This window comes from Sabethes cyaneus, chromosome 2 (assembly GCF_943734655.1).
Source record: "Sabethes cyaneus chromosome 2, idSabCyanKW18_F2, whole genome shotgun sequence".
In the NCBI taxonomy this organism is placed as follows: Eukaryota; Metazoa; Arthropoda; class Insecta; order Diptera; family Culicidae; genus Sabethes; species Sabethes cyaneus.
The window spans coordinates 103,003,415-103,020,538 of NC_071354.1; the positions used below are offsets into that span (position 1 = coordinate 103,003,415).

Consider the following 17,124-nt stretch of genomic DNA (forward strand, 5'->3'; position numbering starts at 1 on the left):
TTGGCGAAAGTCGGCAGGCCGGACACGTTGTAACTCCACCGGCAGCAGAAACCCAGCGGCTCAACGTGCAAGATGACTCGACCAGGTCGAAAGTGATTGGCGACGGTTGGCCCAAGATCGAGTTTAATGGAGACGACTGCTTGAAACAGCACGAACTACCCTGGCTCTAGGCTTCTGACGACGACGACGACGACGACGACGACTTTAATTAATAAGTCAATACAAAAAATACGAAGTCTAATTAACGGTCAGTTCAATGAAATAAAAAGAATTATAAAACATTTATCTATTACTAATGACAAGAAATGTGTTAAATATTTTATTGCACTTTAAAATAAAATTCATTTAATGGAAATCTATCAAATCGGCTAAGTTCCGCTTTATACACAAACGACATAATTATTGTTTCAACCACTGCTTATAACATTCTCCCCAAGAATCTCCAGCTTGTCCAATAATCATGTCAGATTCGTCATCCGACGAAAGACACGGCGAGTTTCCTATCGACATACAAGACTGCAATCTCTCTAGTAGATCCGTAGCGACTGGGGCAAATTCTTCCCAAAGCATGTCTGGTTCTTGCCCGTTAAACAATTTAGCTTCATCTAAAAACCTCAACTCAATACACATTACAGGTTTTCTACTATAATTAAACCTTACCCAAACACTCAGCCAAATCTCCGCAGATGTAATCAACCTCAAATTCGCCCAAAGCATTAATTACGTTGCCGCTATCAATCAGATAATTCCACAACGCTTGACATGCTATACCGGCCAAAATCCAATCCTGTGTCGATGCACCTTGCTGCAACAGTTTCCGTAGCAATACTGGTCCCTGCATTTCCCGAAATGGAGCACGTCGTTCCCAATCCCCTAAAACGTTAACCAAAACGCCACACGAAGTAACCAACAGCTCAACATTATCCGATTCCAAACAGCGTATCAAAATGTGTAATCCATTTTCTGAACAGAATGCTTCACGTGCTTCCTCATTTCTAGTCATATTACCAAGAACACGTGCAACCTCCGAGCGAGCAGAACTGGACTCCGTGTTAAGGATTCTGCAAAGAACTCCACAGATGTCCTTAAGACGGTCGGCTAAACTACCCGAATGATGATACTGAAGTGAGTTATCCGGTTGTTCATAATAGTAGGACAGGTTGTGCAATGCACCCAAGGTAGCGAAGAGCAGTTCCTCTGTTTCGGTATCCTATAATTGGCAAAAATATTATTTATTGTCTTATTCTTATTATTTTAAAAGTGGAATTTCAATAAATAATTAAAGCAACAAGTTGTAACTATGTATTGCCACCAAATTAAATTGCGCTAGTACTAGTTTAATTAAACCCCAAAATCAATATCAATCAATGTCACTAAACGACTTACCTTGGCATCTTTAACTTTTAGAAGAATGCTCAGAAGGATCTCGCCGAGCGATGGTCTATTACTCAACCCGTAGCCAACGTCCGCATTAACGCATATATTAGCCACCACTCGAACAAGCTTGGTAAGAACGTCAACTACCGAATCACCCATATGATTCTTTATTGAGAAACGTTTGTTGGAGTAGTATTCTAGTGTCTTCATGATCGCTTCCATAGACACATCGTTAGAATAAAACAATAAACGGGCCGTATCCCATCGGGTCATTATGTTACCCAAAATGTATCCAAGTCGGTTTACGGCTGCCAATCCCTTTTCGACAGTAGGGCTAGTTTCACTGATCGACCCCAGTAAAATTCCTAGTCGTGGTGCAGCATCCGTCAGTTGTTCGCAGCAGTCGGGTCTTTCCGAAAGAATACTCAGTGTCCGAATTACATTGGCCTGTACTTCAGGTTCATCCAAGCACATCTCGGCTGCACGTACTAGTAGCGGTCCTGCCAATTCTAACTGAATCATTTCAGTTTCTTGAGTTTCTTTAATTTGTGGATTAGTACTATTCAATAACGAACGCGTTGCCGTTAAACCATTACCAAATGTAGGAACTCCTGCAAGAGTTCTCAGGGCACCAGAAAGTTGAAACAAGGCATGCAAAGGAGTTCCCGATAGTTTCTTTGCTGAACCCAGTTCGTTCAACATTTTGAGGTGAAGTATAATCAACTGCACTAAGCCGTGACGAGCAAGGCGAAAGGCCAAGGACTTTTGCTTAGTTTCCCGGGAGAGGTTATCCGCTTTGCTTTTCTGCATGCTTGAAGCAGCTGAGCCTGCTAGAAATCGTATGGCCCCATATCCGTAAATGCACGCCTCTGGTTCGTCGACCGGAGAAGCACGTCCCAAGCCATCGACAAGTAGCTCTGCCGAGATTCAACATATCATTGTAGTTTAAATTGTAAGTCGTGAATAATATGTTTCTATTTCTGTTCATCGGATCTTACCTGGTACATCACTCTCCGCGAAGAGTGAATCGTTATTTTCATTGCGAGCGATTTTGAATACCAATTTACAAGCTCCCGTCAGGTTGCTGCCAGTCACATTAAGCTTTTAAAGAAAATATGATTGTTAATCTAAGTTGAAAAAACTGCAAGTAGCAAATATACCTAATAAAAACTCTAATACAATTTATATTTGCATCATTTTGATAAGATTTCATGCATTAGTTGGTTTTTAACTTTAATATGCTCACGAAATAAATCAGACGAACAAACTAAGCCAATGGTAATAACTAAACACATTGAATATTCATACAAACAGTGGTAACTCAAACGGTAATCGGACGATAACCATAAATACGTTTGCCATACGTGCCATACGATGCCACGACGGATACCATAATTTGTGTGCCATAATGTACGACAACCATAATCTCCATTTGCCATATTCATTTATAGAAATGTTTGTCGATACTTCACGCTTGTAACAAACACAAGCAAAGTGGCTCATCGTTTTAAGAAGCAAACACAATGGTAGGCACATAGCCAGTAGAGGTCAGCCACCCCCCTTCAGAGGGTATTTTGACTGACAGTATTTATATGCACATTTTTATAGTTTATATGTGGTAGTTACATTAAACTAAAACTGTACTTACAAATATTTTATACAAATGTGCATATAAATAACAGTTTTGCTAGTCGTTTCGTATCGGAGTGAAGAGAATCCTTCTGCCATTGTCGAAGCACCGTTACAGTCTGAAAATGTCCCTGTTTGGTGAACTGCATGAGCCGGTGGAATAATCGTTTGATAAGCTGTTACACAACAAAAATGTTCTTGAAAGCCATAACGTAACAATTAATGATGACCGCTACAGTTCCATGATCACCGACTTTTTTGTTCAACAATTGAGGGCTATTAATGTGTTTCAGCAGGACGGCGCTACATGCCACACCGCGCATGCAACAATTAATTTATTGAAATGTTTGGCGATCGAAAAATTTCGCGTAATGGACCCGCAAGTTTAGCTTCCAAGTTCACGATCATGCAATTTAAGGTCTCTGGTTTACGTAACTAATCCGAATACGATTGAAGCCATGGAAGACAACATTCGTCACGTTATTGCTTCATTGCTTCAGATTATACACTCTGTCATATTGTTGATCAATAATATACGGCCTTGATTGCTCAAAAATTGCTCGTAAATTGTGTTTCCTACGTACCAGTCGAGGTATTTATATGTTGAAAATCATCTTTTGTATAAAAATGGATTCTGTCTCTCCGGATAGAATCGGGAACTACTGAACCGATCGGCGTGAAAATTTGCATGCAGGGGTTTTTGGGGACGGGGAAGGTTCTTATGATAGTTAGAGACCCCTCTCTTCCTAAGAGGGGGGCTTCCATACAAATGAAACACTAATTTCTGCATAACTCGAGAACTAATCAAGTAAATGGAACTAAATTTGGCATGTAGGGGTTTTAGGAGGCAGGATTTTTTTTGTAACTCAAAAACTAATCGAACTCGAAAATCTTCAGACTCTTCCATAAAATATTAGTCAATGGTCTTGTTTTTGATCAAATTGATGTTATCAAAAACTACCTCTAGTAACCAGATTATTCAGGGCGAGACTGCCGCATGCCGCGAGTGTTGCCGACGACCCCCCGTCGGATGCGCCAGCCACTGCGGGGAGACTACCCTCTGTCTAGGTTTATTTGTTTTTCTAAGTTTACTGACCTCTATTACTTTCCTTCTGTTGGGTCCGAACGAGCGACAGCGAGTAAGGAGAGGATCACGCCTGCAAAATGGTACTTTCCACGAAAAGGTTTTCCGTGAATGGTACATCCCGCGTAAGGTTTTTCGCGAAATGGTACTCTATATTCCGCGCTATGGTCAATCAAGAATTATTGTTCCGTCAAATGGTATTCGGCGAAATGTCATACAATCACGGCGAACATTTAAATGCTATCCGCTTTATTTTATTTGACTAAGCAATGTTTTCTACTTTACTGTGAGGAAAAATTGAAAATTCGTAAATTAAACTACCTATGCTTTCATATTTACGTAACTGCCAAAATGAGGCACTTGCAAAACTTGCCAAAATGAGACACTTGCAAACTTGAGATTGTGACAAAGGTCATCCGAGATTCACGATTTATATACAACACAGTTTAATTTGTGGCAATACGAAGTTTGTCGGGTCAGCTAGTATTCAAATAAAAATCTCAACGGATTATTTACTACATAAGGCCACGTTGTATTTGACACAAAACCCGTGTCAAATTTCTGCAACGTATTCGAAACCGTATACATTGCGACTGGGCTTTTACAAGAAAAATGTTGTAAACGCTTTTAGATGATTCAGTGCGAGACGGCCACGGGCCGCGAGTTTTGCCGCTGACCCGCTGTCACAAGCACCGGCCACTACAAGGGGCAGCCGTCCCGCAGAAATCGCATCTGTCTAGATTTATCTTTTTCCTAGGTCTACTGACTCCAAATAGTTTTCCCTAGTTCACGCTCGATTCTCACTTTATGTACAATAGAAAGTGGTATTTTCTGCTTCGCTTAAACTGAGTCGAGGTTTGCGTATGATTTATTTGCCTCTAACACACATGTAACTGCTATTCGTATATGTAATAATGGAATTTATTTTCATGGAGAAAAAGGAGATGCAAGAGCATGCCAGTCCAATGTTTAGTTTAAATGTTTAAATTCGAATATAAAATTATGGCAAATGTGCCTATATTATGACAATCGTACATTATGTCAAACATACACTATTGCATTCGTCGTTATTACATTCCTTCGTGCCATCGGCCGTATGGGCACTGACCTATAGGCTAATTGGATAACGCACTCGATGCGAGATTGAGAGTTGTGAGTTCAGTCAATTATTTTTCATAGTTTGCTTATCATTTTCCTAGTTCATTTAATTTTCGTTCTTCACAAAAATACGTTTAAGCTCTCCTTAAGAAAAGTAAAGAAAAACTAGCCTTGAAATGGAGCAGCCAAAGATAATGTGCATTAGTTTTTGTCAACAAAAATCAAAAATGTTATGCAGATGAACTCATGTTTCTACCAAGAATATAAACAGTATAAGAACAAAACTGCAAATACATAATTCGATACAATGTTTACGCGGAAAAGTTTATATTTTTAAGATCTAATTGTTCGTAGGCATGCATACAACAAATCATTGTTAATTGGTAGCATCACGATGCGTACGGCAAAAACTATTTATATTTATCATTTTTATAGCTAGGAAATTTAAAATTGTCTTTAAGGTGAAACGGTACTGAATCCCAACATGGCCGGATCGATGGGACCCATATGGACGCTATTTTTCCGGTCATGTTGGGATTCAGTACCGTTTCACCTTAAAGACAATTTTAAATTTCCTAGCTATAAAAATGATAAATATAAATAGTTTTTGCCGTACGCATCGTGATGCTACCAATTAACAATGATTTTTTGTATGCATGCCTACGAACAATTAGATCTTAAGAATATAAACTTTTCCGCGTAAACATTGCATTATCAAGTGGGAATTATATAACTACAATTTGATCGAATAAGTTTTACTCTGTCTGAAATAAATTACGAGCAACAATTGGTAATCTGTAAGACCAACAATTTTAAACGGATTTATCACTATCAAATCACGATGTGGTTTGCTGTTTATTTAAAACTTAATGAACTTACCGCCAGCACAACACGCGCTACCGAGAGTAGAATTCTAGGTGAATTTGATTCGACCAGCCCGTACAAGGCTCCCAGGACCGCACCACGCCAACTGCCCTTTGCGCCCTTCACCCTGGAGTAAAGCTCTGCTAGAATCTAAACCAGAAGGGAAAAGCAGCAAATTTCAATTTTCCTCGAACATTTTCCCTCGATCCAAAAACTTGAAGTATAACTCACCCCATTAATGTGACTCACGGTTTCGTCGTTACAGTCCTTAATCCCAGCATGAGCCTTCAACATGTCCAGTAACGACTCTGTCGAGGATTTAGCGAGCAAGTCGTTACTTTTGCTGAGTTTAGCTTTTTCCTTTCGATAATCCTGCGGGTGTACAAACGAAAAATCATCGCTTTTACCAGCACGTTTCCATAATTCTTTTTTAGATCCTTACCATTTTCACACTTCCCATGAGGTCTGCCGGTGGGGAAGAAGGTTTAACCGCCTCGGTAACACTCTGGCGCTCGTCTAATGATTGAATCGGACGACGCTTGAGCGGATGATTGCGGACGATACTGCCCGGCGGTGTCGGTTCAGCCGAAGTCGTTGTACCGGAAGCACCCGCCTCTGAGGAACGCTTTTCACTCAATGGCTTTGGTTCAACATTCAGTGAAAATTGCGGCGTTAACGGTGGCCTCAAGTCCACCCGCGGTGGCATGCACTCTGAAACTATAAATATGTGTTATGGCAGAAACTGATGATGAAGTTCATGCATTCAGTAGAGAAAATGGCGAATAATTTGGGTGACATTTGAACGCTTTTTATTCAGGCCATTTCGTCATGGAAAATTAACGATAAATATTTGCACGCAACAGATAGAGCAAACACGAAATAAATAGGGAGACATTAATCAAACAAATTCGATTCACTCTATTTAAAAGCAATTAATTAGCGTATGACGTATGAACGTAACGTACGTACGTATATACTCTATACATTCTAATGAAAGAACTTCTGCGACTTATTTTTATTTACGGTACCTACTGTTCTTCCTTGTGTAGTAAAGGGCGAACTTGGAATTATTTCAACACAGTAAATTTACTATCAATTCTTTTGTATTTATTGGATCAAAACCAAATTTTTAGGGCAGTTTTAGGCATGTATTAAGTTCACGTAAAAATTGGATCAATTATTAGAAGTTGTTTGGTAAAATACTCTACACTTTCGCTTAACATTATTCATCAGAGTATCAGTAGTATCCGGTACCTTTTCCTCATTTTTTCCACTTCCTTAGCATGTCGTTCGCATTGTTCATTTTCTCTTTAGTCTTTCTGAGTTATCGTTTCATCATGGCGCAATAGTCTTCAATCGGACATAGTTCAGAGCAGTGCAGTAGGTTCATGTCCCCGGGAGCAAAATGCATCGAATTAGCCTCCGCCATTCTAGCACCCTTCTAGTTAGGACACAGGAATCCCCCGAAAAAGCTGTTAGGTGGTGCTCTACGCCCAACGCGATAACTCAGCTGCTTTTTAACCAATCAACTTTAAAGTTGGTTTTTAGTAGTTGACTAGATTATAGCAGATATTAGCAATAACCAAAAATCAACTTTATTCGTTAATGAGCAACTCAGAAATCGCCATAGGCATTCAGCCCCACGAAAGCATACGACGAAAGTGTGATTTCGCTTTTCACAGATGCAAATAGCTTGCCAAATAAATGTAATCCACTTTGAACTAACGGTGTAAAACTCCTGTCTTAGGATTTCTTGGGAGTCAGCTTTGTCGTAGGTTGTCTGCTGCTGTATTTGGTCAACATCTCCTTGTTGAGTTTTCTAGCACGGCTTTTGGCAACAGTTTGCTAGCGTTCATCGTGGCTTAGAGTTAGGAAGTTTAGAACCATGCATGCATGTAATCCAGCTTTGCCTTGACTTCTTGGGCTTAGTTTTGTGAAACACCAACCTTCTTGGCAACATCGCGTGTTAAAGTATTAGTTAAAGTATAATTTCGGGTGAAATTATCCTTAAACTTTCCATCCCTCTTCTTGCAAGCTGTTCCGGGTTTTCTTCCAGATCCTGGTTTGTGATCCAATGTCGATCGATCCTTTAGCCTTTTCAACACTTTCCAGCTTGCCTCAGGATCAGCAATATTCAACTTTTTTTCCCAAAGCACAATGGGATATCTCCGCATTATTCAGATTGGTTTTTTTCGCTTTTGTAAAGTTAGTTTGAATTTTCTTTGGTATCATTTTGTCCACGATCATTCTCAACTCACCCGCAAAAGATGCATCTGCACACGGTCGGGTTGTTTTATTTATTTTCAAGACTTGAATTTTCTAGAGTATTTTTGGTATAGCTCGTTTATGCAATGGAACGGAACAAACAGAGCGGGAGTGAGATTTCGAATTTGGCATTTCCTAATTTTATCTTTATGCTTTTAATAATAAGTAATAAAAACAACCCGATTTTTTTTTGTTTTTTGGAAAATTTAAGGTAATAAACAAACAAACTGATAATAAAATTATTTTAAAAAAAATCAACTACCCTCTCGTACGAAGTTTCTGAAAGCCTGCTTAAAACCGGTAATTGCAAAGGTGAACCGCATTCAAACAGCCTAAATAAATTACGACGTCATTGCGTGTATAAGCAAAAATACTATTCTGGAAAGTCACGCAATTTTAGCTACTTCTGAAGATTCTATTATTTTCTTGCATGTTTCTTCACCATCAACAAGACAAAAGACGAATAATTAATTTGGATCGATAACAAGTGGACATCGTCTGCCACAGCACAATTACCTGAGAGGTAACTGAACTGAAACTACTAGCAAACCGGACGTATGAAATTAGAGCAGATCGATATTTTCGTATGAATATGGAGCAGATCATGTCAAAACATTCTGTTGGATCGCCCAAGTGCGATTCCGGGTGAATAGCCAGTTATCTGGTGGACAACGAAAATCCTTGAGCGGACAGTACTCGTGACGAAGACCGTACGGTATTATACTGAATGTGGACGATTTCGCTCGACAAAATAAAAAATGTGTGTTCACTGTTCGAGAATTTATTGTTAACTAGTTTTAGCTCTTGATTCTGAGCTTTCTTAGTACCTTTAGCGTTACAACATTTTCGTTTGCATATAATTTAACATTTTCAAGATAGGCGTTATTAAGTAAGTATCAAATAGGTAAGTATAATTCAACGGTAAGTAAGGTAAGTATAATTATTTCAGGGTTGTAGTATTTAATATAATTTTGCATGTAGAAATTTGTTTAATATTTTGTTTTCAGGTTTAATCAAATTATGAATCGTCACCAACACGCCGCCACCCGTTGAACCATTGCGTTTCAACCATCTTCCTCAGCCATAGTTTTCGATCCAGATTCGATTGGTAAATCCGGTTTCTCCAAGTCGTTTTCGATTGGGAGCAAGTAGACTTCCGTTATTGCTCGCTTGTACAGCCCCTTCGCTGTGCGTACCTCGACGACACGTACATGTTGATCTGCACCGGGAAATACTGCCACTACGCGACCGAGGTTCCAAGCTAGTGGTGGCAAGTTTTCTTGCTTTAGTAGGACCAGGGATCCCAATTTCACCTCATCACGGACGACTTGCCACTTAGAGCGTTGATGAAGTTCACTAGTATATTCGCGCGACCAACGCTTCCAGAAGTCTTGGATGCCACGCGTCATTTCCTGGAAACGTTTGAGCCTGTTAGTCTGCTGTTCGGTGTAATCGGGTTCAGGGATGGAATACAGCGGTTCCCCAACCAAAAAGTGCCCTGGAGTTAAACTCAAAAGATCTTGAGGATGGTTGGACAGAGGACACAGTGGGCGGGAGTTCAATATGCGTTCAATTTGAGCAACCGCTGTAGACATTTCTTCAAGAGTAAAGGCTCTACTTCCCAGTATTCGTCGAAGGTGGTATTTGAAGGATTTGACCCCAGCCTCCCATAATCCACCGTGGTGGGGAGACCTCGGAGGTATGAAATGGAAAGATATTCCTTCCTCCAGACAATAGTTATTCCATTTCTCGGTGCCGAACTGATCGATGTATTGGCGACGAAGTTGCTTCAGTTCTCGATCTGCACCGACAAATGCCGTAGAGTTGTCGCAATAGAGATTGATTAACCGACCGCGCCGCGCGACGAATCGTTTTACCGCATTAATGCACGCGACGGACGAAAGATCGCTCACGATTTCCAAATGGATCGCCTTCACCACCATACATACGAACACGGCGACGTACATCTTAACGTTTGCTCCTCTCCCGTATAACGGACGAATACTGAACGGCCCGCAGTAGTCTAAGCCACTATTTGAGAAAACTCGTGCCGGAGTTACTCGTACTGACGGAAGAGGTGCCATATACTGCTCAGTTGGTTTGGGAGAGCATCTGAAACAGGTTACACACTGTCGTACAATTTTACGTGCCAATTCACGACCGCGAACCGGCCAAAACCTTTGCCTCATAGTTGCAAGTAGTAGCGTTGGCCCTCCGTGCATGGTTCTAAGATGCACAGATCGAGCTATCATGTGGGTTAATCGATGATTGGCTGGGAGCAGTATTGGAGTTCTGCTGTCTAAGGCAGCTGGCATTTTCACTAACCGTCCTGAGATTCTCAACAGTCCGGTGGCATCTAATATGGGATTGCAAGTTTTTAACAATGATTTAATTCTTCCATCTCGACTAGTGAGTGCACGACGAGGGTTTTCCGACAAATATTGTATTTCAGCACTAAATTCCGAGGATTGCACTGATCGAATAAGCGATTTCAAGGCGGTATCCACTTCCGCTGGCTGAAGAGAACCGATTGTACGGGTCTGCTTTGATGTTCTCGTTAGATTCTGGATATCAGCAATTTTATTCGAGACAAATACCTTCCACATGGTCGGAGGAGATTTTAACCAGTGGAGGACTATGCTTGAATCGGTCCAGTACGTCACCGCTGCAGAGAATTTCGTGGTTCTTATTACTTCATCCACCAATTGGCTACCAAGGCGGGCGGCACACAATTCCAGTTTTGGTATAGTTTGTCCCCGTACTGGAGCGACACGACTTTTAGATATAAGTAAATGACTATGAACCGTACCATCGACGTCAGGTGAGACAACGTATATGCACGCACCATATCCTCTTTGCGAAGCGTCACAAAAGCAATGCAACGAAAAATTCTTGCTTGTATTTGCCAAAACGTGCCGTGGAATTTTTAGTTTTGACAGCTCAGGTATCTCACCGCGATATTGTAGCCACCAATCTTGTTGTCTAGCTGGCAACTCTTCATCCCAGGAAAGACTCAGTAACCATAATTGTTGGACAAACATCTTCGCGCTCACAACGACTGACCCAACCAATCCAAGTGGGTCGAACAACTGCGCCATTTCTGAGACTACGATCCTCTTGGTTAGCCTATCCAACTGCGGAAGGTTGGGAATTTTGAAAGCAAACTGATCAGAACCGTGTAGCCATAGAAGTCCCAATGTTTTCACCGAGGCGGAACGATCGATTTCAGTTAGCGGTAATGATTCCTTCAAGCTATCAGGAATGTGTGCTAGTACATCTGGTTCATTGGTACACCATTTTCTTAGTCGGAACCCGCCAGTTTCTAAAAGCTCCGACAACTGCTTACTTGTTTCTATCACCTCCTGCAGATCGTCACCTCCCGTAAGAACGTCATCTACGTAGAACCCTTCACGAACTACCGCTGCACCGAGAGGAAAACGGTTACCTTCATCCTCAGCCAGTTGGTTGAGCACCCGAGTGGCGAGATATGGAGCGCTAGAAGTTCCATAAGTTATTGTTTTCAATTGGTATCGTAGTATAGGTTGCGAAGTATCCGATCTCCAAAGTATTTGTTGCAGCTTTCGGTCCGCCGGATGCACCCAAACTTGGCGAAACATTTTTTCAATGTCCGCTATAAAAACGAACCGTGGTGCCCGAAAGTTTAACACGGTAGCTAGCAGTGGTGGCTGGACTATTGGACCGACGAGAAGTATATCATTCAACGACAATTGAGAACTGCCCTTGCATGTAGCATCAAACACCACGCGTGTCTTTGTGGTGGAGCTTTCCGGGCGATGTATGGCATGATGTGGCAGGACAAACTGGGGATTTTCGACGCGAGGACTCAACTCCATGTGGCCTAAATCATGATATTCTTCCATGAATGTGATGTATTCCCTTTTGTAATCACTATTCGTTCTGAATTTCCTTTCAATCGCAAAGAATCTACGCTGTGCTACCGCTAAACTATCTCCCAACAATGCAAGCAATTCTTCCCGTACTGGAAGGCGTACTATGTAGCGTCCATCTTCGGCTCTGGAGACAGTGTCTTTAAAATGATCTTCACAAGCCTGTTCGGTTGGTGTCATCTTTTTTCCATCGTCAATACTCTCGGTTTCCCAAAAGCGTTGCAATATCGTTTCTAGACCTTTTGTGGAACTCACGATGCATATCGAAGGCGTAGTAGCGGGCTCCAACAATTTACCAGCTACAACATACCCTAAAGCCGTCCGCTGAAGGGTGGGGAAACCATCACACAATTGCACTTTATCACTTTCCAGCAGCGAATAAAATAACTCCGCTCCAATTAGCAGGTCCACGCCAGAACTAATATTAAACTTCGGGTCGGCCAAAGGAATATTTTTTGGAAGATTCCAGCGAGAAATATCGATGTGCTTGCTTGGGAGTGTAACTGTGATTTGTGGTATAACGAGACATTCGAGTAGATACTCAAATTTTCCAAAACGAGACGAGAATTTGATTACCACCTTGGAGCGTATATGGACGATCCCTTGTCCAATACCGCTGACTTGCAGATCGATTTTGCTGCGCTTAAGTTCCAGCCTTCTGGCCATAGATTCTGATATGAAATTGGCCTGCGAGCAACTATCCAAAACACCTCGAACAAAATGATAGCTGCCTCTATTATTATTCACTTTTATGACCACAGTTGACAGAAAGACTTCTCCTCCGCTGGTAACGAGATCTCTCTGCGGCGCTACGAGTGAAGCCACAGGAGAAGAGTCCAATTCGAGATTACTGCCGATCGAACGCGACACGGACGGAACAACCGGCGGCGGGGAGAGGGCACCGACGACCGACGAATTTGCGCTTTTCGAAACCGTAGACCGAAACGCAATAGGCGGCGGAGGTGGTGAAGGGCACGTTTGCGATTGCGAATTTTGCGTACTCATATACGACAACTGGCATTGTACTGAAGGCATCACCTCACTGGATACTGTAGAACATGCTAAAGCTGACTGTGTTGCAGTTCTGGCAGCCACGTTGAGCGGAGGTAAATGTAACAATGTATGGTGCTTTTTGGAACAATATCGACAACCACTATTGCTACAGTTTTTGGCCAGATGTGATCCCTTCAGACAGTTTATGCACAATCCATGCTTCTTCACCAACTCAAAACGCTGCTTTGCTTCCATAGCGAGAAATTGATCACACTTAAATAACGGATGTGCTTGTTTGCATTGTCGACATTTATTCACAGCCTCAGCTGCAATATGCGTGGAAATCGGTTTGGGTTTAATAGATTTTTGCTCATATGGTAAGGATTGAGTCTGCAAAAGTTTAACAGATTGCAGCACTCTCGACGTTTTTCGCACAAAATCTACTAAACTTTGGTACGTAGGACGGATTGTTCCTTCGCAGTTATTTTCCCACTCTTTCAAGGTCGAGGAATCTAACCGCTTACTGAGGGTTTCAACTAACACAGAGTTCCAAAGGTTAGCTGCTGTATCTAGTTTTTCTAGCATACACACATGGTGATCGAACTCATCCACAAGGTCATACAAAGTCGAGGCCGACGGCTTTTTCACACTGGGAATGGCAAAGAGAGCTGCGAAATGGTGTTTGAGGAGTAGATTCGGATTATCATATCGCTCACAAACCGATTTCCATGCGATCGAGTAATTATCTGTATTAACTTCCAAATTTGCGACAATACGAGCAGCCTCGTCTGTAAGAGCTGCCTTTAAATAGTGCATTTTCTGCACTGACGACAAATGATCACTACAGTGAATCATTGATTTGAAAATATCTCGAAAGGCTATCCATTCGGATGGATTTCCGCCAAATAAAGGAATGTTAATCTCCGGTAGCCTCACCGAGTGAAATGGCTGTCCGGATCCACGAGAACCGGTAGGCGCTGCAGCGGGCAAGCGATCCGGTAATTTGCTAGTGAGAGAAGCTTTGAGTTCGTAGTATAAATCTTGAAACTTCACTCGTTCGTCCGACATAGTAAATTCAAGGTCATCGTCACCATCACCTCGGTTTTCGATTTCCTCGATCTCATTTTGAACACACGCAAAATCTGTCCACAGCTGGTTAAGCGAATCGATTCTAACCTGTACTTGATGTATTTGGCTCTCTTGATATTGATCATTGAACCTTTTAATCACAATAGCCGAGCCGAGAATATTTGCCCGCTGTCGCAGGAGGGTTTTCAATTTAGCTGCACTTGATCGAACGCCTCTTTTCTTAGGCGGCGTCATTTTGATCATACTCATTGTGTATACGTTGAAAGAGATTCACCCACCTGGCTCTGGTCGAATGTATTACCTTTGATGCGGCTACTTAACCTTAGTTCGGAATACGAGCACGTAGAAAATTCTGCTCCAGAACCTCAGCTTCTGTCCGATCAGAATGGCCGCTTTCAAAGCACGTGGTTGACGATGATGGCCGCTCCTTGCTTCCACAAATCCTGGCTCCTTGCGTGGTCTGCAACGGGATGAATCCCGGGTTTCGGCACCAATTTGTTGGATCGCCCAAGTGCGATTCCGGGTGAATAGCCAGTTATCTGGTGGACAACGAAAATCCTTGAGCGGACAGTACTCGTGACGAAGACCGTACGGTATTATACTGAATGTGGACGATTTCGCTCGACAAAATAAAAAATGTGTGTTCACTGTTCGAGAATTTATTGTTAACTAGTTTTAGCTCTTGATTCTGAGCTTTCTTAGTACCTTTAGCGTTACAACATTTTCGTTTGCATATAATTTAACATTTTCAAGATAGGCGTTATTAAGTAAGTATCAAATAGGTAAGTATAATTCAACGGTAAGTAAGGTAAGTATAATTATTTCAGGGTTGTAGTATTTAATATAATTTTGCATGTAGAAATTTGTTTAATATTTTGTTTTCAGGTTTAATCAAATTATGAATCGTCACCAACACATTCAATTAAATCTATCGATGAATATTAAAATACTTACGATTATCCAATGATCCAGCTTGTTTACTGGGTACTTTGAGCAAGGCGGGCAGTTTGCTTCTAGATGCATTATTGTTGTTGTTGTTGTTGTTGTAATTATTCGCGATATCATTTCCCTCCAATGAAATAGAATCGGCTGATTCCGAGCGCGTAAAAGTGTTCCGATTAGTTGCACTTTGTATAGGCTCTAAAGACGGTAGAGCGCGCGATTCAAACTGTAAATATTTTAAGCTAAAAGCACTGGGTGGTCTTCCTGCAGGTGCTGCACGACCGTAAAGTTGCCTTTTTGGTTCTCTCGGTGTGATTGGCCTTCTCGCAGGAACCAGCCGCGTACCCCCTAAAAATGCGAAGTTATAAATTCCTCATTTACAGCAATCGCAGCAGAACACCAATCAATCACCTCCCGCAAGCATACTTTTGGCCTCGCTTACAATTTCCGCACTTGTTTTACGAACTAATTTCTTTTTTCCATTGCTGTTATTGTCGACGGAGTAGGAAGATAACAAAGGATCACTGATTATTTTGGAACTTTGCATATCACACTTTCCCACATAAGATGACTCATTTAACCTTGGAGATTTTGGAACAAAACTATGCTGACTGAATTTATGCTGACCACTTGCAACAAAACGAACTTTTAAACTGCTGGGCAGTATTTTAATAGTGGTCATAGGTACAGTCACCTGCACCAGCGCAAAGTCATGCGCTGTTATTTATTCGGTTACTACGGTAGCTCATGACCACCAACAAACTGTACATTACAATAGCAACAGTCGAATTTACTCGAACACATGTGTCAGGAACACATCACGTTTCAAACACGTTTAGAACTATGTACTAGTTACATACGGAAGTGCAAACAAATTACAATTCATAGCATAAATTCTAGGCAATAAGAAACGCGTTTACTTCTATAAAAAGGCCAGTTTCCTTCGAAGTACGATGCTGGTCTAACTAGTGAGTCGTATGTTCGAATCCCGGCTTAGCGATGTTATTAGAGTCAGTATCAGTCAGTTGGATCGTTGCACTAGCTCCGTAATTGTCCTGTACTTTAATAACCGGCCTCGATAAAGAAGATTAAAGTCTTAAAAACGTGTATAGCCAAGGCTTCGTTTTATTACTTCTATAAACCGGATGCAGAGATCTTCAATATACGGTCTACTCAAAATTGTAACGCTTTCAATCAGTCGGATTACAGCAGTGGGGTTGATGCGTTGCGATGTGCTGAACATTTTCTAATCGCAACGTGATTTTCTTTGTATCTGGAACGATTGTATGCTAGAAATACTCAGAGGTGAGAGATACGCGGAAGCAGCCATCTTGGGAGCCAATCGAACAGCGAGAATTGTCAAAAGGGAACCAATCGAACACGCATACTGTTTGCTTAAATGTTTGATTAACAAGTATTGAAATAGTTGTGAAATCTACTTAAGCTATTGTCACGCGCCTTGAATATTATACTCGGACACTGTATAAAACTTTGCGATGCATTTCACATTGATTAAGTTGAAAGATATATCCCCGGTCAACACTGAATGTAACACAATGTTGCTGTTATGTAACACAGAAGCAACATTGTAATGTAACAAAGTTATCAAAATTTGACGTAACATTTAAATGAAAAAATGGTAGCATTGTTACGTTAAAATGTTACCTGTAGGTTATGTAACAATAACATTAAATGTGTAACATTACAACTTTTATCAAAATTTGACGTAACATTTAAATTTAAAAAATGGTAGCGTTGTCACGTTAAAATGTTACCTGTAGGTTATGTAACAAGAACTTTAAGTTTTTTATGTAACAAACTTAATGTTATTGTTACATAACCTACAGGTGACATTTTAACGTAACAATGCTACCA

General features: G+C 41.2%; 1 protein-coding gene across 1 annotated transcript; it reads right to left on the minus strand.

The window, feature by feature from the left end:
- Positions 1-399: 399 nt before the first annotated feature.
- Positions 400-15,796, minus strand: LOC128735790 (armadillo repeat-containing protein 2). Its single transcript, XM_053830277.1, has 9 exons — positions 15,661-15,796; positions 15,262-15,597; positions 6,495-6,769; positions 6,284-6,424; positions 6,068-6,202; positions 2,376-2,478; positions 1,387-2,294; positions 661-1,210; positions 400-605 (listed from the first exon to the last, which is right to left on the minus strand). Exons 1-9 carry the CDS (start codon positions 15,794-15,796, stop codon positions 400-402), a joined length of 2,790 nt encoding a protein of 929 aa, XP_053686252.1.
- Between the last annotated feature and the right edge of the window lie 1,328 nt (positions 15,797-17,124).